The sequence below is a fragment of the Sylvia atricapilla genome, chromosome 11, assembly GCF_009819655.1.
Source record: "Sylvia atricapilla isolate bSylAtr1 chromosome 11, bSylAtr1.pri, whole genome shotgun sequence".
Classification (NCBI taxonomy): domain Eukaryota; kingdom Metazoa; phylum Chordata; class Aves; order Passeriformes; family Sylviidae; genus Sylvia; species Sylvia atricapilla.
In genome coordinates, this window is record NC_089150.1 from 21,672,823 (window position 1) to 21,696,302 (window position 23,480).

General features: G+C 43.8%; 1 protein-coding gene and 1 long non-coding RNA gene across 2 annotated transcripts; one reads left to right on the forward strand and one right to left on the reverse strand.

Annotated features, from left to right (window-relative positions):
- Positions 1-1,712: 1,712 nt before the first annotated feature.
- Positions 1,713-10,718, reverse strand: MAJIN (membrane anchored junction protein). The gene is made up of 8 exons (XM_066327016.1): positions 10,492-10,718; positions 10,150-10,195; positions 8,826-8,901; positions 6,268-6,393; positions 4,914-4,945; positions 2,828-2,900; positions 2,578-2,722; positions 1,713-1,782 (listed from the first exon to the last, which is right to left on the reverse strand). Exons 1-8 carry the CDS (start codon positions 10,590-10,592, stop codon positions 1,737-1,739), a joined length of 645 nt encoding a protein of 214 aa, XP_066183113.1. The 5' UTR covers positions 10,593-10,718; the 3' UTR covers positions 1,713-1,736.
- A 5,095-nt stretch (positions 10,719-15,813) lies between these two features.
- Positions 15,814-17,039, forward strand: LOC136366123 (uncharacterized). Its single transcript, XR_010744468.1, has 2 exons — positions 15,814-15,943; positions 16,882-17,039. It is a non-coding gene; the product is annotated as an uncharacterized lncRNA (long non-coding RNA).
- Positions 17,040-23,480: the final 6,441 nt, after the last annotated feature.

Consider the following 23,480-nt stretch of genomic DNA (forward strand, 5'->3'; position numbering starts at 1 on the left):
GAATTGCTAAATCCCACAAACTCCACAGGAACGAAGACAAACCCGAAGTGGAGGGGTACTCCCCCTTTCAAGATGGCATCCGCCATGGGCAACCATGTTTAGAGAGACAAAGGGAAAATAGAGTCAGCCTTCCTCCCACCTTATCCCTCTGTCAGCAAAGGCAGCTGGCACATTTCTCCAGGCGATACTCAGCAAACAGCTCGAACTCATGGAGAGATTTTGCCTTCGTTGTGGCAGAGAAGCAAGGCAAGGCAAGGCAAAGCAGCTGGGCTGGGGTGACTCGGTGCCTTCTTGCCTCAGCTGGGCACTGCTGGAAAGCTATGGGCAACTTGGACTGGAGCAAGGCCACTCTTCTTTCTGGCACAGGGCTGCTGACAGACACTCCTGCAACTTGCATTGAGGCAGTCCAAGATGCAAAAGAGGAACAAAAGGGAGGGGGAAAAAGAAAAACCAACAGAAAAACCCAAGGCAAAGATTCTGCCTTGAGCAAAGACCACAAGGCAAGAGGGATCTGCCTGAGGGACCCCTAACCTTGAAAAGGAACCTCAGCAACCCCTGTCCCTCGAGTGTCACCTTCCAGCCATGGCGCTGGATCTTAAAGAGACAGTCACAATTTTGGGCACAGATAGCTATGGACTACAATAACATCTTGGGTTATACCCAGGACACATCCTCATTTGAAGTAGATCAATTTGGCTTCCTTCCTGCCCTTTCCCAGGCTCTGCTTCCCTCAGACTTCTCTCCTCCTGCTCATTACAGCTGCAAGTCACACTCAATGCCACTAGCCAAGTGCAGGGTACAGGGTCTGTGCAGTGTGGCCTCTTGCTCTGCCTGTGCTCCCATCTGGCTCCTCTGCAGATTTCAGCCCCGTCAGGGGTGGCCCTGGCTGGCAGGTGAGGTCCCCATCCTGCTGCCCACTCCCTCAGGGGGACAGGGGAGAAAGGCAAATGTGAGAAAACACTCATGGGTCAAGATACAGAAGGTTTAACAAGGGTAAGAAACTCTCTCAGGAAACACTTCATCACATCACACTGTGGCCAAGGCTGGCAGGGAACTCTGGAGGCCACTGGGCCCAAGCCCTTGCCCAAGCAGGATCACCTACAGCCAGCTGCCCAGCTCAGGGGGTGGTTCAAAAATGATAGATCATTTTAAAAGGATAAGCATGGTGGCAAAGTGCTGCCTGAGTGTGGCCTTGGCATGCCTGAAATCTTCAATTCCAACCTCATCCCATTACATATTGAATGCATAAATAATCGCCCAAGTTGTAGAGTAGTGACAATATCTAATGCAAAATATTTACCCATCATTTTGACTTTTTTAATGCTGTGAAGCATAGTACTGGAATCCATCTAATACCAGAAACCACTGCTTCTTCTTGAAGAGAAAGAATATCTTCTGCATGGGTAAGTCTGATTAACGTAACACAGAGTTCCAAGCTGATGCTTGTTTTATTAGAATACTACATAACATGAAATTCACAATTTATGACATTTAAGGATCAAAATCTTAGTTTCTTGCTCTATTCCAAAACCTCTAAGATATGAAGAAAAACCCAACATGTTGTTCTAACCCAAAATCTTCAGAATGTTACTTTGAAAACCTTGGCAAAGTAGAATTTAATTTAAAGCATTTAATAGCTGAGACATGCAATGTGAAAAGCTGAATTACAGAATAAAGAATGCAACCCAATATTCATACTACAAATCTACCTTTCCACAACAATTAGTACTTCCAGGTCATTTTTTTCCACCGAAAAGATGTTGTAATGGCGGTAAGATGATGCTGGGGAAACAATAACAACAAGAAAAGCACATTAGACTTAAAATACTTTTCTGAAAATTGGGAAAAAGCTAATTTCTGTCCAACTGAAAGACAATGCCAGTACAAAACAATACAGAGGGAAACAAAAAAATAGAGGAAGTAATGAATAACTTGTGCACCAATGGTCTGGTCTCAGTCATTAAAGGAATGGCACACATTACAATTAACAAGGAGTTTTATTTTTTAAAAAAACTAACAAAAACCAGCAGCTGCCAATATCCAGCTGGTGCTGTGCAGTGATGGACAGCACTCACAGGATCCAGCCTCAGCAGCATGGAGAACTCCTTTGGGCAGCCAGCAGGTGTCTGCACAGTGACAATGATTTCCATTTAGAATGGTGCCTTTGGGAAGTCAGAGTTACAAAATCCAGATTTGCTCAGTGGCCAAATAAAGGTCATATGCACCTTAATGGGGCCAAAGGTCCATCTGGGAAAACCCTTTTAGCTGGCACTTCTCAGCTGAGAAAAGCCACTTTGTGTAAGGGCTGTGATGGAGGTTCAGTGACCCTCTCTCATCAGGAGTTTTTCCCAAAGACAGCTCAGAAGGGGCACATTTAGTGGGAATGCTGCCCCTTAGCATGAGATTAAATGACATATTTTTTTTTTTTTTTGCCTTAGGAGACTTTGGTTTAACCACAGAAGAGATGTCTCTATCCTTCAAAATGATGGAGAACAACCTGACACTGCCAGAATCAGCCTTTGACACAGGCCTGGACAGAGCCAGGAGTGCCTCTGCTCATCAGTGCAGGATTAGTACCTTCTCCAGAACTGTGAAAGACCTCTTCCTTCTGACTCCATGTTTCCTTTCTTTCCTGTTTGGTCCATTTGCTGCAGCAGCTGCACTGCACCCTCAGCCTGACTGGATACTCTTTTTTGTTGAGGGGAAAATTCCACAGGTTTCCCTGTAAGAAACAGGAGCAAGAACAAAACCACAACCTCACTCTCTACCCACTCCCTGCATACCCAGGGGAATGAAACTCGGTGGAATCCAGGAATTCCTTACTCACAGAAACTCAGTTGGTCACAGTCTTTACTAAGGGATGCTGGGCTAAACTCAAGCTCATTTGCTTTGGAGGAATTCTAAAAGGAAAAGGAGCCAAAGAACTGTTATATAATGCTAAATTCTATTTCACAGAGATTTTTGTTAGCTTGCTTCCTGAAAGTATTAAAAAGCAACTTGTACACTCTTTGTTGTGTGGTTTCATTTGGGGATTTTTTTCTGCTACAATGAGGACTTTCTTCACCAGGGTATTTTTACACCTCTCTCGTCAGGACATAGCATAAAGCTGTAATTCATTTAGAAGACTTTAGCATACCAGACAGTAAACTAATAGTAGCTATGGAATAGGCAGAGATTTCAAAAAACATGAACAGGAGAGCTGTGGGAAATGACAGCCTCTGGACAGTGCAGGCCCCTGGACATCAGCCCTTCTAAGACACAGTCCTGGGACACACACTGAACTCAGAAGGGACAAAAATGAAGAGTGACATAAGCCAGAGGTGGGCCAGGAATACCCATTAGGAAGGTAACCAACAACACAAAGTACCACAAAAAACGAAGTAAGCATACAAAACCACAACAAAATCAGCAGGTAGGCTTCTGTAAGAGAGTAAACCCCAAAACAATGACAGATCCTGACGGTGTTTCCCTTGCACTAATCTCAGAACCATTTAGGTCGGAAAAGCCCTGTAAGAGTCCAGCTACAAACACAGCACCACCAAGGCCATCACTAAACCACATCCCCAAATGCCACACCTAAGCTCAGGTTAACATAAAATTCCAAACCTCTGCTGGCCTGAGATCTTTGCAGTTTAGTGTGAGACCATTAGCTAAGTTAGGAAAATTCTCTGGAGTGACAGGCTGAGTGTCTCTTTCTTTCTTTGACTTTTACTAGTGCACTGTGTAAGTGGAAAGACACGCAGGTTTGACCACATTCATCCTGACCAGAGGTCACAGCCCTGAGAGTCGTTTGGGTGACAGCTGAAAACGCAATCCATTGAACAGCCATGTGCCTGTGCCACTTCTTTGCTCCTCATTCCAAAACCAAAATGCCAAAGTCAATCTCACAAGTACTATGTAGACAGATTTCCTTCCTATTTAACAAGACCCTTCCCTTCTTGAGAAGCATTATAAAATACTGGGTGGATCTGAAACCAAAGCCATACAGTGTTGATAAACTGAGAATGAGCCTTGGAAGAATGACCAGAAAAACTCCAATAAAGTACAGGAGCTACTGACATGTTTTTATCCGAAACTAAACATTTCATTTCTTCTCCTGACCTTCAAAACATTGCAAATTTGGTATTGATAACGATTTATTTTGAGTTTTCTATTTTAGAACAAAATTTATAAGCAATGTACATTCGTATCTTGCAAAAATTGTTCCTGCTTATACACTGAACACCAAGAAAGTATTCAGGACTAAAACGAGCACTGGGAGGTCAGCCAGAGAATTATGCTCAACAGTTTTAAACAAAGTATTTCTTTTTAGGACATCCTGTTTCCCCCATTTTCAGAGGACTGACAAGGAATGTAAGTAGCAGGAATGCAGAGATAGAAAAATTCCTTAGGGGAATTTGGACACTTCCTTGAAGGAATTTGGATTTGAATTATTCTTCATTAATTCACTTCAGACACTTACCTATACTGAAAATAAACCCACCCCGAGCTCTCATTATATAAAAAACTTCTCAAATTAGCATAACTTTGCTGTTTATGACACAATACCTAGGATTAATTAATTACTACTAGTTAATTAATTAACAACTTATTACTCAGCAATGTCAACCTCACAGACTCTTCCAGTGAAGAAAACACTGGACAGCTCACTCAGTCAGGCTTGCAGAAAATCCATGGAACTGAAGGCAGCAGGCTCTCAGGTCCTGACCCAGGACTGCTTTCCAAGCCAGTGGAACTGCCAGAAGAACTTCTCTCTCCTTGGATGGTTCTACAGGAGAATTCTGTGCCACTTTACACTGACTAACTCCTAGTGCTAGGAGAGCTCTAGCATTGCCTAAAAGCATATATTCTGCTTCTTAAGAATACTTAGAACATAAATTAAACAAAAAAACAAAACCAAATGCACAACTTACAAGCTCATCACTGCCCTTCTTTACTTCTTTACCTGCAACAGAGGTATAAAACTTGAATGTTTAGACCGGACTTTCTTTAACCAACTGAAAATTAGATTTTTGCATTGCACTTCCTCTTCCAGGAGCAAGATAAATTACTGTGAAACAGTCTGGACCTGCATATGATACACTGAAATAGAAAAATGTTCAAATACAGCTCTTTCTGAACCAGAATTCCTGGCCATGAACACAAGATATCAATGGGATGGGACAATTGCTTGTCTTAAAGAAGTCAAAGGGTCTCCAGAAGAGATGGCCCTGAAGAAGAGTTAGCATCTTACTGTGCTTTGGGCACCAGATGGATGATGCAAGGACATCTGGAACACAGCCTCTAGGAGAATACTGGCCTGCTGTAGGACGTATGGGATTCACATGTATTTCCTGAGGAAAAATCTCCACCAAGAGAAATTTGAGATATCAAGTCTGAAACTTACAGTGCCTTACATTGTTCTTAATTTTAGAACTGCAATGCTGTACGACTATCTGGATAGGATAATTAAATACTGGAGCAGGTGTACAGGGAAGTGAGTGAACTCTTTATGGTTAGAAGTTTTTACATCCAAACATGGGATGTTTGATAGGGAATGCAAATAGGCTAGACTAAGGAATTACTAATTGGCCATTTTATAAAGATCACATTATCTGCTAAGCAGTCATTAAAAAAAACCCATTAACTCTTTTCAGAGCCTGATAATCAAAACAAGAAATAGTAAGAATACTCAGTTTTCAAAACAGGGGAGTTTAAATACAGAGTCCCACAGAGGCCTTAGCTGTGGCCTGAGGTTGTTTAGAGAATTAATAGAAAACCTGGAAAAAGACCCTCTATTGAGGTGAAAATGTTAGTTTATTATACAAAAGACATTATTACCATGATTACTATCATTATTTTTTCTACAAAAATCCATTATATTTTTAGGAAAATAGCAACAAAGACTGTGGTGTTCTATGTCAACAAATATAGTCAAGCACAAGGAAGAAAACCCTGTGCCTCATATACATGTACATGCTGGCTCCAGTCCAATGACTGACATTAAAAAATGAAGGTTGGGAGCCACTGGGCATTGCTACATAAAAATACCAGCTAAAGAGTCAGCAGTGGTTGGAAAGACAAAGGGGAATCCAGGGGATTTTAGAAAAGCAATACGAGACAATAAAGAACACCGTGTTATGCACTATTTCAAACTCTCAGTACAGTCATCTCACATGCAGTTTTCCTCTCCCTGATTCAGATACAGTAGGCGAAGGAAAAGAGAAAAGCAAGACACAGATCATAGATGTTTCCAGAAATTACCCAAACATAATCACAGTGACTTACCACAAGATATGTTTCGCTGCAATGGGTTCAATTCTAGATACAACGTACAAATGTAGGGATAAGGCACGAGATGGACATTCTCATGTTTGAATTTCATCTTTGATACTCGCTCCCATTTACTCAAATCTGAGAAAAATGGTAAGACTTAAAAACACAACACTAACATTTCAAAGGAGCATGAGTGCTGAAGACCATATCTTCTAAAGCCTCAAAAGTCACAGCACACTGCACATGTGCACGAGGGAGCAAATACAACCTGTCACTATGAACTTGTGAAACTGCACCAGTAACACACTACAGGAAACACTTTATCCAGGTTTACTTATCCACACTGCCCCATCAGTCACCTGTATTAATAGTGTTTTGTTCCCTTAACTGTGTTTGGCTTTAGTACTGACACCCTCCTGCAAAAAACCATGCCAGGCTCTTCCACACCTATGAATAGAAAAACCCCTCAGCAGTCTTCCTAATTAAAAAGGAATTATTTTAAAATTTCATTTAAAAATTGAAAAATATTTGGATTCATAGAAGCAGCATTGTTAAATTTACTTCACAGTTCAGAATGGGGGAAAAAAAGATAATTGACATGACAACCACCACAGTTACAGCCATTACTTCATGTGAGTGCAGTTCTGACATCCAGGAGCTTCTGCTTGGAAGAACAAATGGTGCTGGACATAAGTCTCCTCACACACCTCTAATCTCAGGGAGAAACACATGAAATGAATAGTTAGTCCACATTTCCTAGCAGAAATTAACATCCCAGGGACAGAAGATGATGAAACATTGATATAATCAGTTCCTTTAAGGATTGAAATTGCCTGTTTTTTGGCTAGAAGGACTCACAGCTGGTGATTAACAAAGAGTCACTCTACAGAGAGGAGCCTGACACACCAAGGGTAAGACAGCTCCTCGTGCCAGGCTTCTGAGCTCACAGGCCTCTTCCAGGCCCTGTGCTGGCTAAGCATGTGGATGGACTTAAAAGTTCTAGAAATACAAGTTTGTGAACCAAACTCCTCAACACACAGGCAGAGCTGGCTGAGCTTTAGAGAAGCAAACCAATAGTGTTGGCTGGGTTGGGTGTCTCCTGTGTAATGATGCTCTTGGCTACCTAATCTTCTTGACTCTAACAGGAATAAACTGCTGCTGTATGTACCTGCTTTGGACAGAGAAAGAGGATGGCCTCGTTCTTGCCTGCTATTAGGAGGCATAATGCAGCCTTCTAAGACAGGAGGGGAGTGCTTTGGAGGTGTTCATTATGCCTGGGCACTCAGAATCACAGCAGGTGATGCCAGATCTGATCCAAAAGCTGACACACCTTTAGGACTGGAAAATAATAATATTTAACTGAATTACTTTTCTCTTCAACAAAAGCCTCCGGAGAGTAGCTTTTTAACCCATTACACAACAGCAACTACAACAGAAATATTAATGGTTACCATATCTTTTATCAAATTATCATTTATTTAAATTAATAATCTGCAGAATATGCAGCAGACATGACTAAATTCCGTCTAGTTGCACAAACCAGAAGAAAAAACATGAAGGCCAGTCTTGGTGCACTGTGATTAAAAAACACCTAGAAAGCAGAAGAGGCCATAGTACAGCTGCTAGCTAGAATAATCCAATCTCAAATGTCTCAACACTTCTATATCAAAAGTGAAATCCCAGGAAACTACACTCCTCAAAACCTGGGCATGCCAATAGTTTAACATCAGCTTCTATATGACAATGCTGTGCAACTGCACAGAGCTTTTAGAGCACTGTCTGTGGACAGCAGGCCAGACTGACAGCAGCTCAATGCCTCTGCAAACTTCAGGGAAGACAGAAAAGATCTGCTGACTGGTCCCACAGGAGTGAGGGGCATGAGCACAGTAAGGTGAACACTGTGGGGACATTCACTTCACATTTGTTTCTAGGCTTCAAAGATGTGCACTGAAGAGGGAACCAGGATAACTGGATGACAATCTTGCAGGCTTTGTGTGTTCAAAAGCCTGTCTGGACTTCCAATTATCTCAGCTCAACTACTGCTCCTTGTAAAGTTCACTCTGTGAAGTGCTTTTTGCTTCTCTCAGCCATCTCTGCAGAGACACGAGCACAGACTCACACTTGCTGCCATCCTCCATCCCCAGAGGCTCCTGGTGGTTTAACCCTGAGGGACCCCACAGCACAGCACTGTGAGTATCCCTGCCCATGGGCCTGTGAGGACTGCTCTATGAACCTTTGGGAACAATGCACCAGCTGCGCCTGCAAGCACATGAGGTGGGCTCTACATACACCTGACACTCTATACACACCTTCACTTGCTCTGGCTACACCTAATTTGGAATGCAGGGCTGTTTGGATAAAAACACTGCAAAACACTCTTGTCACATCAGCTCTCGTGAAGGCAACATCTGAGGTGTCCACAATACTTTCAGCCATTGTCAAACTGCAAAGATCAAAGCAGTACTACTCCAGCTAAAGATCTGCACACTCCCACACATAAATGTTGATTTATGTGATGCCCAACAGATACAAAGTCATTCAATCTTTTCTGAGTAGGAAAGAAAGGATACATGGAAAGACAATGAAGTGGTCTGTAGAAAATGGATGTAAGTCATCAAGATTTCCAAGGATTACTCGAATCACTTCCTGGAGAGGCCAAAAAAAATAAACAAAGGAAAAATATTAAAACCATAGCCACAATTCCACTGTCAAGTACACTTTCAAAGCTTGGGAAAAAATTAACATTACTTTACAGTTTGCATGAATTCTGGAAGACCAGCTTCTAGATATTCTGCTTTTCCTTCTCCCTTTCTTCTCCCAGCTCCCTCCTGCCATTTTAGAGTACACTGCACTGGCTCACAGAAATTTAGGTGAATGAGTACCTTAATCTTGAATTAACATAGAAGTAGTACCATGGAAAATGGAGGTGTGTTTTTAAATTTAAGGAGTGTCATTTCATTTTTCCAGCAAAACACACACAGCATTAACCTGCTCCTCTTTCTCTGAATAGTGACCCAAATCAGTTACAAGGGAACTGCAGTCAACCCCAAACAAACTCTGCCTCTCCTAACACAAAACTTTTTTTAGTAATACCTTTCAATATTTTCAAAAGTTTAAAAAATTGGTAATTTTTCATATCAATTAAAAAAATCAGCGCATTTTCTGCAGTAGGGTTTTTAATGCTATTACTGTATTCTCAAGATTTTTAGAAATTAAGTAATAGGAAGGAGCATTTTTAAGCAGGCAGTATATTTGTCTCAATTTCTCAGTAATGGCAGGGGCCGCCTTCTGTCTCAGGAAGAAGATGACAACAACCAACTCATTATTTGTGACCATCAATTTGTGCTTGGACAAAAGCAATGGCATCATTAAAAGAACACCCATTGGTTCCACAGTTTCAAGGAAAGCATGTGCAATTTAGCATTAGATTTGCCTCCATCAAGCCAGCTCACCAGTACTGCCACAGCTCCTGAAAAGCCAAGAGGGATTAACAGCTAGTCAAGCCTGACAACTTGAAAGCTGGGTCAGTTCTGAGGTTGAGACTGAAATCCTGGGAAAGAGCTCCTGCAAGAATGACTCTGAAGAGGAATCAGACATGAACTGAGGGCAACTAGCTCAACAAAGAGGAGTTTCCATTTGTCCAATTTTAACAGTCAGTAGTTTCTTTGGAATATTTCAAACAAAAGCATGACTCTTCTACACTAAATTTTGCCTGTTGAGGAACATTTTTCATTTATATAATTTTTTTTTCATGCTCAGACTCTGCAGGGAAGTTCCCCATTACTCACACCTGAAATGCTGCATTTGACAAAATGTTCTCAATCCCATAACAAGCATATGGTTTGTTCAGCCTAACACCCATTAGAGGTTCTACGGACTTGCCTCAGCTCCTACCTCTGATTCCTTGGCAGCACTTTCAGTGAGACTGAGATTGGGAGAGCTGTGAAACAAAGAGAGAGCTGGAATCATCCCAGTCAAAATGCAATGAAGCTACATTTCATGTAAGAAATGAAATAATATACTATATAAAAATATAATTCTCACCGAACAGGAAAAAAAACTTAGCAGACAGATTAATTCCTAATCTAGTACTCTCAAAAAAGTCCCTGATTCACAAGGACTGTCCCGTGTGAACTTTCTACCCACTCGTGTGTTGTGTTTTAATGTCTTGTGTTAAGTCACTGCCACATGCAGTCAACAAACAGCAAGCCGATTTCTGGGCTTTAACACACATACCTGTTGAAGTTGCCATACCGGATTTTAAATTTGTACACATGCCTGCCAGCATGAAGAAATCTTGTTTCGGGCAATGGATAAGTGAATGGTTTCAACGACATCTGTCTCTCTCCCTGAACGCCAGACTAGGAAAGCATCAGAGTAAAAGGTTAATTCCTAAAATGCCTCGCCACACCTCGTTCTGTCATATGAAAAGACCACGCAGTTTTTCTTCCAGGGGACATTTGCAGAGAGCACTCTCCTACCAGTCAGCAAAGGGCTGATGTCGGTGCCCGTTTCAGCAGCGCCGTGTTTCTGAGCAGGAGGCGAGTTCAGGCCCGGAGCAGACGGCCGCTCGCCCTCAGCTGCGCTGCCCGACAGCCGTGCCCGCCGCGCTCCGCGGAGCTTTACCGGCCCGTGCCCGGGGCTGGCAACCCCCAGCCCGGTAACCCCGGGGCTCCGGCCCGCAGGAGCTCGCTGCTCCTCACGGCCCCGGGGTCCCCGGCGTGAGGCGGAGAGCCCCGGCCCGCTGAAGGGAGGCCGGGCGGCGCCGCGGACACCGGCCCAGCGTGTGGCCTGCCAGGCGCGAGATGCCGCCGCCTTCCCGGAGTCGGGGGCCGCCTGAAAGGCCTCCGGACAGCTCCGGCGCCTACCGGCCACCCTCCGCCCCCGCCCGCCGGTCCCGCCGCACCCACCAAGCGCTCGCCGCCGGCGGGGCCGGGCCGGGGCTGCGGACCGACAGGAGCCGGGTGCCGCCTAGCCGAGCGCGGCCGAACCGCGCCCAATGGAGCCGAAGCAAGGCGAGCCCAGCCGAGCCCAGCCGAATCCCGCGGAGCCGAGTTGAGCCCCGCTGCAGGTAGGGAGGGGGCACATGGGCCAGAGCGGGCCCGCAGCCCCTCAGCCCGCAGCCCCACAGCCCTCAGCCCGCAGCCCCTCAACCCCTCAGCCCCACAGCCCCGCAGCCCCATAGCCTCTCAGCCCCTCAGCCCCACAGCCCCGCAGCCCCATAGCCCCTCAGCCCCATAGCCCCACAGCCCCGCAGCCCCATAGCCCCTCAGCCCCGCAGCCCTCAGCCCCGCAGCCCTTCAGCCCGCAGCCCTTCAGCCCTCAGCCCCTCACCCCCTCAGCCCGCAGCCCCTCAGCCCCACAGCCCCGCAGCCCCATAGCCTCTCAGCCCCACAGCCCCGCAGCCCCATAGCCCCGCAGCCCCATAGCCCCTCAGCCCCATAGCCCCACAGCCCCGCAGCCCTCAGCCCCGCAGCCCTTCAGCCCTCAGCCCCATAGCCCCTCAGCCCCACAACCCCTCAGCCCCATTGCCCTCAGCTCCACAGCCCCACAGCCCCTCAGCCCCGCAGCCCCACAGCCCCATTGCCCTCAGCCCCATTGCCCTCAGCCCCACAGCCCCTTTCCTCTGAGGGCAGCGGGGCAGGCCGTGCTGCTGGCCGGGGCCGGGGCTGGCCGGGACTGGGCTGCTGAGGTGGCCTCTCAGATGAGGCAGAGGCTCCAGGAGGCACCTGCCTCGAGAGGGGCTAGCCATAGTTAGCCACTATAACCCCTCTTTCTTTTCCCTTTCTGACACACACAGCACCCTGCTCCACTTCTGCTGCAACCCCTGTTGTCCGTCTTTTATAGAGCTGGAACATTTTATATACTACATGTCTTTAAGAAAGACTGGAGTTGAAAGATCTTTCCTTTTCCCACAGTGTTAATATCCAGGGACTGATACAGCATCTCTCGCCATCCACTCAGTGAGATGAAGTCCAGTTCCTATAAGCAGCTGCACGATGGGGTCCCTCAGCACTGGTAAGACATGATGTAGAGAATAATTCAGCAGCTGCAGAACAATTTTGAATTGGTTTTCACCCTCTTTTGGTTTAAATAAAAAGCAAAATAAGCTTAGAAAGTCAGGAGGTAAATTGATGCATTGATTTGATGCACAAGGGGGAAATGGTTAGTTACAGGGAAATGATGTCCAAGCAAGCAGATAAGGCAGTGGAAAACACGGCTTCACTAACAACTGTAACCTCCACCAGCAACACTGAGCCCAGCATTCTGGGTGCAGCTCAGCAAGAAGGGCTATATGCTGTTTGAGCTGCTCTTCAATGGCAAATAGGAGCCCTGCAGGTCTACTGCCAGATAAAATGATCTCAAAAGTTGGAATCCAATTTTTTTTTTTTTTTTTTTTTTTTTTTTTTTTTTTTTTTTGTAATTAAGCGTCTTTAGCACTACTGCGCTTCCTGATACCCTCTGGTCATACCTGGAATGCTGTATGTACCTCCCCCTCTTCACCATCCCAGAGGAAATGCAGAGGGGAGAGAGGCTTGCAGATGTAGTTCATGAAGTCTAATCCACAGCCACCTTTAATGGTGTATACCTGTCTGTCCAACATTTTCATGTCCAAGAAGACCAATACATTTTATACACCACGTTCTTGTGCTCAATATTCCATTAATAGGAATAAACAAGGGAAAAAATGGTTTCATTCCCCTTCTCTACAAAAATTATCATATGATTTCTTCCAGCTGTACTATAGAGAACTGAGATATTTCATATATTCCGTGCAAAACTATTCAAAGTTTAAGCACTAAAATGTTTAAGCACTTATGAATTTTATTCCCTTTTGTGTTTCAAATGACGTCTGGATAGAATTGAGAGCGCAGTTAGTGTTATAAGTATTCCTTCTTTTTAGATAGATATCCTGTATAAAATATATATTGTATCAAATGCCTCCGCCCCCTTGAAATAAAAGTGTGGTGCAACTATAAGTTGCTTCCAGGAATAGGAGACCTGTTCATCTGCAAAATAAAAGAAGGGAATCTCCACCAGGAGATGGGTCCTCTCCAAAGATAGGATTGCCAACGACCCGGTGATCATCACCTGATTGGGATGTTATCTACATCGGACCGGTGTGAATGCCGATTTCCCCTAAATCGAATCAGGAGCCCCAACACTGCCCGGAAAACCATTCACCAGACCAGCAGAGGGAAAGAAAAGAAATATGAATTTGAAACATCAACAGAATGGACAATAGGGTGAGGCAACTCTTGACTCGAGCAAGAAAAACTGTATCAAACTGGACTGTGTGTAGGCACAATTTGTGAACAGGGAGGACACGGCACGCGGTGGGATCTGAGGGTCACCCAGCATCGATCCCGGGGTCCACGCTGTCCAATTGATTCTGGCTTTTTCCATAAAATTCTATTTCGCAAAATTTTATCAATAAATTGGCATTCTTTTATGCAATTTGAACCGTTATTAATAACAGTTAGCAAAAGCTCTGTGTTTTCTGCTAAATTAAAACACCTGAGTGGAGAAAGCCCCGAACCCCCCGGGGCCGTTTTTTTCCCTTTCAGCCCCCGAACAGGTCTGGTCCCACCCGTGCACAGAATTGCCAGCAGCAGCCTGATGTCGGGGTGTATTTCAGAGGCAGCCGTCAAACAAAGTCGACATTTTATTTTGTAACTCTTCGGACCCCATTGTTTATTAGCCAAGAAATCCAAAACAAAGCAAACAAAAACACCAAAACAAAACCCTGCACAAACACCCCTGCCCCGAGAGTGCACAGAAAGACAAAATATGTCCATATTATTTAAATAAAAATTAAATCTTGACCTCTTAGAAAACCAGGCTCATTTAATTCTACTTAAATTGTGGTACTGATGTGTTAGGTTAATGAATTCATCTAGTTTAAAATATTGTTTAAAATATAAAGAAATAAACATTAATTAAAAAATATAAACATAGAAAAATAGAAGTAACAAGAATAGAAATATAAAATACGAAAAATAATATAAATAATATAAATAAATACAATATAAATTATTACATGTTACGTGTATTATATATAATAGACATACAAATAGAAAAGATAAATGGTAATGGTAAATATAAATGTCAAAATATAAAATATAAAAAATATTGAAATATAGCATAAACTAAAGCCTTTTTTTGTTTCGGTTTGGTTTATGGCAGGGTTCTTGCAGTTGTGGTTGTGGGTCTTTTGGGCCATTTATACCGGAGGATGTTCGGAAGGGCATTTTCGGCCACGCCCATTTTTGCCCCCGCTGTGCTGCCGCCGTGTGGACACAAAGGGGTGCTGCAGCTCCAGCCCGCGGCGGCCCCGGGCCGCGCTCCCGGCAGCGCTGCCGCCGTGTGGGCAGAGAGCGGTACCCCCGTGCCCGTCCCAGGGGCGCGTGGGAGCCCCGGGCTGTGAGCTCGGGGACAGTGCTGCCGCCCAAAGAGCACGGGCAAAAGGGAGGGAAAAATGCAAAGACTCTGGGCACGTGGCAGCCGGCTGCCTGCGCGCGCGACCTGGACCACGGAGCCGCCCGAGAGGGATTTTCCGTGGCGTATTCAGGTGCGCGGACACGGGGGGCAGCCTTTGGGGTGCCACAAAAAAGATGGCGGCACGACGCGACGCACTTGACCTTCCAAAGAAGGCGACCAAAAGGGCGGGAAAAATGCGAGGACCCCGGGGACGTCAATTCGACTGCCTGCGCCCGATCCCGACCACGGCCCCGCCCGCGCGCAATTGTCCGCGGCTTGTCCAAGTGCGAGGGCACGGGCTAGGGGCTGAGCGGCTCCGCGGGCGGGTTCAGGCAATTTTTTTTTCGTCAGGCGCCTGTGTGAGCAGCCGGGGGGCCTTACCGATTCAACAGAAAAGATGGCAGCTCGACCAGAAGTGCTTCACCCACAACCAAGATGGCGGCGACGAAGGGCGAAAGTCACGTGATGTCCCTTCTTAAGATGGCCGCCCGGCGCGACGCGCTTGACCTTTCAAAGGTGGCGGCAAGAAGGGCGGGGGGAAAGGCAAGGACCCCGGGGGCGTCTACCCGGCTGCCTGCGCGCTACCGTGACCACCGCGCCGCCCGGCCGCGATTCCCGCGGCATTTCCAGGTGCGCGGCCACGGGCTGTGGGCTCGGCAACGCCGCGGGCGGGCGGGAGTCTGCGCCGGCGGGCAGCGGCGGCGCCCCCTCTCTCTGCCCGGGTCCTGCGCGTCGGCGGCGCTGTCCGCCCCGTCCCCACCCCGCCGCTCTCCGCACACCAGCTCCGCCTCCCTCCGGCCCGGGGGAACGGAGGAAAACACAAAAGCATGGGGGCGGAACAGTCGGCGGTCGGCCCGAGCCGTCCTCCACCCGCAGCCGGCAGCAGCCAGGCAGGGGGAGGCGGCTGCTCTGTGCCGGGAAGCGGAGCGGTGCGGAGGGGCTGGCGGGGGGACGTCCCGGTTTTCCGGGCACGGCTTCCCCCCGGGGCCAGGTTCGGCTCCCCGCAGCAGCTCTGGCCGAGTGCTGCACCGAGTCCGGGCTGAGCCAGCTGCGAGCGGGAGCTGCTATTCACATGCCCGGGAGCTGCTGCCGCTGCCCCCCGAAAAGGGCTCGCAGCAGCCTCGTGTCGTCTGTGTGTGTGCGAAAAATGAGTTCCGCTCTCTTTTTAAAATTTATAAGTTTAATATAAAATTTAAAATATAGATTAGTGTTGCCTCAAGTTTGCCTGTTTTTCACTTTTTGCATTTTGTTCTCACGTGAAATATGGGGTTAGAAACTAGAGGATATTGAAACTCAAACACTAATTAAAGGATAGGCATTCAGATGGTGTGTAACAGCAGGGGGTAGAGTGCAGGTGTCTGATAAAGATAAAAGATAGGAAGGCAGGATTACCAAGGACACTGGAACTGGCAGGCGCCTCAAGCACCAAGGACTAGATAACCCTGGCTTCAAAGCTTGAAATATGACCAGAGAATTAGTGGGCATGTGCAAGACAGCAAGGTCAGAAGTTCATCTCCGAGGAAGACTATCCTTCTTCCATCTCTGAGACCCCCAGGACGACCACCAGAGACACCTGCGCAGGCGTAAAGGACTGATAAGACAATTAACATACGAAGCGGAGAGAGGAGGAGTCAAGGAATGAATATGCATAGGTGTATTGTGAAATTTGATGCATATGTAACATTCTAGGGGATAAAAGAGAATGGAAGTGAGTGAGGGGCGCGGGTGCCTTTGGGGAACTACCCTGCATCCCGCCCAGCGCTGAATAAATTACATACCTACTTTAAAACTCACTTTGTCTCTGAGTTTTAGAGTTTTTCCGCGTGTCACACGCAGCTTCAAGTAAACTATGTATATTATTAGAATTGTTTACATTCTTCGTCTCTAGGAGGAGAATGATGATTGATGGTGATGGTCACCAACGAGGTCGAAGAGGTGGCTACCTGTGTAGCCAATCTTGGCCTGTCTGTAAATTTGTATATATATGGAGTCAGAAAAATAAAGTGGAAGCTTTTCCTGCTTGACCTCCTGCTGGCCTGCGTCGTCCTTTCGTGCTCCTAACAGCAGCCGCAAGTGTGACCCTACATCACAAGTGTGACCTCGACGGTGGGAAAGGAATTCAGCCGTCTGTGTCTGAGGTCAGAGATTAGGAGACAGAATAAGCGAAGCCTCTCGGCCGAGGGGGCTTGGCACCAAGTCCGCCTGTAGCCCACCTCACTCTTTCAGGACTTCTTTTTTTAAGGACCGCTGTGTTGAATATTCAGTATGTTACAAGTATATATTGCAAAGTTGGCTTTTCACAAGATGTGTGCTATATGATTAATAATTTTGTGGTAAGGATCTAAGTTTTTATTTCTGCTGTTAGTAAAGAAAGTTAGGCATAGTGGTAGTATTGATATAGTATGCTTAAACTGTTTGGCTGGGATAACATCCAGTGAGGATGTAAAGAAGACTCTGCTATTGATACACCAGCTATCAGCATCTCCCATCTGAAGAAAGCACGGACCAAGGCCCGAGCCGGAGGTGATGATGAAGACACAGCCCAGAAACACGCAGCTCTAAAAAGGCGGACCCGAGGAGCGGCCATGTAAAACAGTTCCTGGGATATGGAAACTAGTTTATGGGAAAATAGGAATATTCAGAGAACCCCCACACGGGTCTCAACTAGGTTTTATTCCACCCAGCGGGCTGCCCTTGGGTTTTGGCTTAAGTACAGGGGGTGTGGAAAGGGGCAGGGGGTGATCTAGAACCAATCCCAGGAAAGGGGGGAAGTAACCCAGAACGAGAGGACAATTCTACTCGTAATAGAGGGAGGGGAAACCGAGAACTTGCCAAATCACCTTGCAGCCCCCCCAGAATTTGCCAGTCTTCTGGGCAGGATTTCAGGGTGATTGACAAAACCCACCACCTGGGAAAGATGAAGGGTTTTGAACAGGGGATGTAGGGACAAACCATTATAAAACGAGGAACAAAAGCATGCAAAACCTTGGTGCAGCTAAAATGCACAACACGGCCCTACACAAGCTTCTCTGCTTGTGGAGAGCACAGAAAACACACCGGGCTCCTGCTCCAAGCAAAGCCACAGAACCCCTCCCACCGAGGCCACCTGCTTTATTTGGTTTTATATGGAGATGGCCACAGAGGCACCAAGTGGACAAAAAAATATAAAAAATGGTCTCTTTTTGGAAAAGTATAAACAAAGATGCAAATAGCAGGTCCATAAATAAACCACGAGGGTAGAAAAAGTTCCCCCAAGACTCTTAATCATTAAAAAGCTCAGCCTTGTCTTTTTAAAGAGAGGGCAACTACCTTCAGATTTTGCATACAAGATTTTCAGTTCCTCTTTTTCTGCAGCACAGTGAAATGTTTGTCAGAACACAGGACTACAGTCTGTAAATGGTAACTTTCCTTTCAGAGTGTCTCTTGGGTAACAGGTGTCCCATTCCTCTGAAACAGGGAAAACACTCAACAGCTACTGAAAAACATTGGTGGAATGAGGTGAAAGCCATCACTGAAGTGGCACACGCAGGAAAGAAGGATATTGGAAAAAACTGGAGAACAGTTTGGCCACATCCACATGAATTCTGTTGTGAAAATAGTGCTTACAAGTTTAGGGGGAACAGAAGGAAGGATAAACAGCACTCAGTGATTTGCAAACAGAAACAAATACCAATTGAAGACATCAGCATATACTCAGGAGAAAAAAGAGTTTAAAATTGCAAATTAGGCATGAAACAGGAGACAACAGTATAAATAAAGAATACTTACTGATGTCAAGTTTAACAATATATTTTAGGGCTACTACTTCATTGGCAGTTTTAAAGAAGAATAAAACTACTTGTAAATAGGCATAAAGCTGAGATGCTGAAAATGGAACTCTAGCTTGAATTTGTTTAATTATGTGCCTGAAGCAGTGGAAATAGTTAATCACAGCAATGTTAAATATTTAGTTTACAAGCCATTACCCACACCGGGAAATAGGTTATAAAAAGAAAAATAAGCCAGCACTGTCACCCCCCAAAAAATCCAATCTTCAGAAATATTGAAGTAACCAGCAAAGGAAAAAAAAACCTGCTGTAAAATTGCAAGTATTCCAAAACTGACTGGCAGAAGTTTTGGGAAAAAAAAGATGTAAGTAGTATTTAAGATCCTGTCTAATATGCTGAATATGTTACAGGTAAGTTTTTCAAAAGCATAATTGTTTGCCCCTGCATAGTTAACAAAGGTGATACCAGATCTCAGTATTTCCAGCCACAGTTCCCTGTGAAGTGATAGTGGGACAGATAATTCTCTTTGCAAAAGGAGCTTCCAGGCCATTTAAAATACTGCTGCCAGTTAGAACAGACTTTACAAAAGGTTCCTTTGCAATATAGTGTTACACTGGCCAGTCTGGTAAAAAACAGGAGCTGTAATAAGGCTGGAAAGAAAAGCCTCATGGCAGCGCTGGATTCACCTTCTCTTTCTATACAGTGCTGGTCACTGTCCCAGTTCATTATCAAGATGTGGTGTCTGCCAACAAACAAACATTCATTTCTCTTCATTTCATGTTGATGCAAACGTTTAACAAATTCAGTGAGAAAAGATTGTGTGAAATACAGATTCTGAAATGGAAGCAGGGAAGGGGAAAGGACAATAAGCACTGTTTGTATGTGCTTTTCTGCTGATTTCTGCTCACAAACTGAAACAGGCCCCTCTGGATCACAGCTAAAATGAAGCCCTTTGGGGTTGTTCAATGTCCAGTGTTTTAGAACACATTTAGAAAAACAATCAATATTAAAAGTTTGTGGAAAGAAAAGGAAATATTTTAGAAGTCACACAGCTTCCCTGAATACACCATCAGGCCATATGGTGCACACGTACAGTTCTGACACAACAAAGATGAATTATTTTCCTTTCTGCTGAGGTGACTCACAGAAGAGCTCAAGCTTCAGCTACAATTAAATTTTCATTTGATCCTTCAGCAATTGGAAGGAGCTCCTATGAATATAACACAGGGCTCAATTAAACAGTGCAAGTGCCTCAAGTGTTCATCCAGCCCTGAGCCAAAAGCTTTTAATGCTAAACACAGGAGGAACTCCACTGACTCCTACAGAAGCAACAACTTAAAAAGTGTAGCATTGAGTCATTGAAAAAGGCCTGTCAGAGATATTAGCTAAACATCAGTGAGAAAACTAACGACAAAATCAAGTGTGACATAAATATCACAGTTCCTGACTGAATTAATTTTTTTCAGCAAAACCTCCATCCATCAAAATACCTAATTCCCATCAGCACTTCTACTAAATTCAAGTACATATTTAATTACTCTTAATTGATGACTTAGCATACACATGTCAACCACTACAAAAATTAACTCACAAGGCACATCAAAATATCCAATGTTTTCGGTATCAGCCTAACACACTGTGAGGGAAAAAACCCCAAACAACCCTCTCCCAATGCATTTCTGCATCTTTTTCCTATCCGGAGGAAAAATTAATTTCCAAAACTCTTGCAACATCCCTTAGCATGAATCCAGGAGAGATGTGACCTCTGGTATATGCAAAAAAAACCCAGCAAACTTCCTGGAAGAGAGGACTTGTATGAGTAATACATTCTTTTAAGCCCTAAATAAATTATCTCATCGTATACATTATGAGAATTCTGTTCCCATTTATTCTTGATAATCCAAATTCACAGAGTAAGATAAGGCAAGTCTAAGGGGTCAGCTTTTATAGTAATCCATCCCAGGAATATATAAAAGCCAAAGCACTGTAGTAGTTTATGTTCTTTTCTATGTATCACTCCTACATGTGTCTTTATGCAAAATACTCGGGTTGCACAATTGCAACAGAAACAGTCACAAGGTTGTTTTGATGCTAATGATGCTGTATAAATAATATATAGGGGACTAGTGCAAAGTGTTGACTACATAGCTGTACCACAGATATGTACAGTTAGAATAGAATTTCATATAAAAATGCAGAACACTAGGAATTCTCATTAGTATTTTAATCACCTACATGCAGCATGCAAAATAAAGTTTAGGTCTTGTAGATATTGTAATTTCTAAGTATTTGTAAATATTTATAAATAACAAGAAAGTTCCTTTCCCCCCCTCAGAGTCCCAGTGGAGGAAAGCAAGTTCCATCGTGGCACTGAGAGTAAAATGAAGTTTAGTTGTTTGAGGATACAACATAGAATGCTTCTATGCAGCATTGTCTTCTGACTACCCAAAAGTGCTGCAGCAACCAGGGCCCAGACAGATCATGAAATCTTTTCTGGTAAAACCTGCCTTTTTCCTCAGTTTCTTGTATGTTTGTTCATTTTTCCATGCATGTAGCAGAAAATCCTGGGAGTTACACAAGTAATATCAGTCATCTGAGGCCAAAGTCACTAACTGATCACTGAAATGATCAATTTAAGCCAAATTTGCATGACTATGCTCTTGCCTCATCCCAAACATCATCCTGCAGGCACAACAGCTCTACAGTAAAAACTGTTTTATCAAATTCACTGTACTCACTACTGCTCAACTACAAATAAAGTGGGTAAGAATTTATCCCCTAGAAAGTTCATATTGAAATGTGCTGCATCACCGCATCTACAAAGACGGGATTTACTTTTTTATATGCATTTTTCTTTTAAAAATTTATTTTGTTTCAGAGATGAACTTTCATACTTGGCATATCTCCAGGATTATGAATTTATTTCTCTAAGATGGGTATTTATTTAGCACTAGAAATTTGCTTGAAACATTACCAAACATTCTGGTGATTTAATATTTCTTCTTCCTACTCTATTTTCAGGTTATTTTATCAAGAGAGATATTTGCAGTTTTGTCTTTCAGTGACTTAAGACTGATTCACTGTTTAGTTTAGCTGAACAGACATTTACTGTCTTTTCCAGTTTTTATTTCTTTGGATTTTTAAGAACTACTGTGAAAAATAACTGATATTACATAACAGCTAATGAGGCTATGCAAATATCTCCATCAATAATCCAGAGCTCAGTAGTTTAAAGCAATGATAATACCAAGGTGGTCACAAATCACAATTCAATTTGCCCTCTCCTTGACTCCTGACACTTTCTAGATATTGATAGTTCTGCTGACTGCAAACAAGGGGCAACTGAATCTCCCAAACAGATGAAAGATCCTTCCATGGAATTCCATCTCAAAATACATTGCCCACCAGAATTACCCAAATGACAAGCTAAAATCAACACTTTTCTTCTCACTGAAAATTTTACATAGCCCTGTAACAGAAAGCAAAATATCACTTGTTATTACTGGAATAAATTCACTACCCAGAAAGAAATCCATGACAATAAATAAGTCTATTATTCATATAGAACATATATTACTAAGAGTGACTCTGGAACCATGAGAAAAATAATTTATAAAACCTATCAGCCTTATTAATCGGGAATCAGCACACCTCTATTACCCAAGAATCCAAATCTTCCCACTCTGTCATGGCAATGTGGATCAGCCTAGAGAATCACACACAGCCAAATGGATGGCTGAGTGCTGGTACACTGAGACAGCATGAGGCAGAAATTAAGATTAGATCCAAATTCTGAGTCATAATTACAAGAAAACCAAAGTGAAACAAAAAAATATGCAGATTATTGTGAAGTTAAAAAAAAAATTGAGGCAAGCAAAAAACATGAGAGGAAAATCCATGGTTCATATAGTAAAGAAAATCAGTTATACAAAGGTAAAGACCTTTTAAGATACATCAGCACTTAAATGAATTCCAGTTCTGAAAAAAGATGGTAAAATTAATAAAGTGATCAGCAAAAAGCTGGAAGTAATCAGTAAATGCCTATCTGTATTTGGTAATGTGGATAACTTTGTACTGCATGAGGGTAATAAAATAATGGAAATATTACTAAACCAGGTAATATAGAAATAATAAATTTTAAGATTTCATAAGGAAAAACATAACCACAAAGTCTAGAAAGTGCTCAAGAGAACTGCCTTAGGATGTCAGTGGGACCCCAATGTCTATTTCCAGTGCATGTGGGAGCAAACAGAAAATTTCTCTAGAGTAAGTGTCCCAATGTAAAACAATTAATAACTAATAATTGCAGGAGACTTATAAGACTTCTAATCACAGATTAAATTCAATAAGGAGGTTAATTTATCAGGTACTTATTCACTTGATAATAAGAGTATAATTCAAAGGAGAACAATATCATTATTGCAAATCAACCCAGCTGTACAGAAGGGTACTGAACAAACCTGGGATTTGTCCTTTGTGTGAGCAGTCACAAACTCATTATTTAGTTTTTTTACCAGGCACTTCACGTAAAACACATGGCATTGCAGACAAAATAACAGTGAAGAATGCATTACAGGGATTAAAAATGAGTTAAGTGAAAGACCTCATCTTTCCAGCAGTTCTGTCAGGACTTGTGCATTGTTCTCAGTGAAGTAAAGCTCACAGCACTGTCAGTGCTGGTGAACAGCAAATCGTGGTGGGAACGGAGCGATCCCCATCAGCTGGTTCACTGCACTCATTCCCTGGAAACACATTCTCAGGCACATATTAAAAATGGAACAAGTGTTGGCAGAAAGCATGTATGTAAATCCCAGTTAAAAGAAAATTATTTATGCTCAAACTTTAAAAGTCTAATGTTTTTAATCCTTTAAATATGAAAAAGAGGCTTAATTTGATGGCAATATAAAGTGCTACACACTGAAAAGCCTTTCATCTTGAGGATAAGGAAATAAGGACACTAATGGCTAGAAACTACAC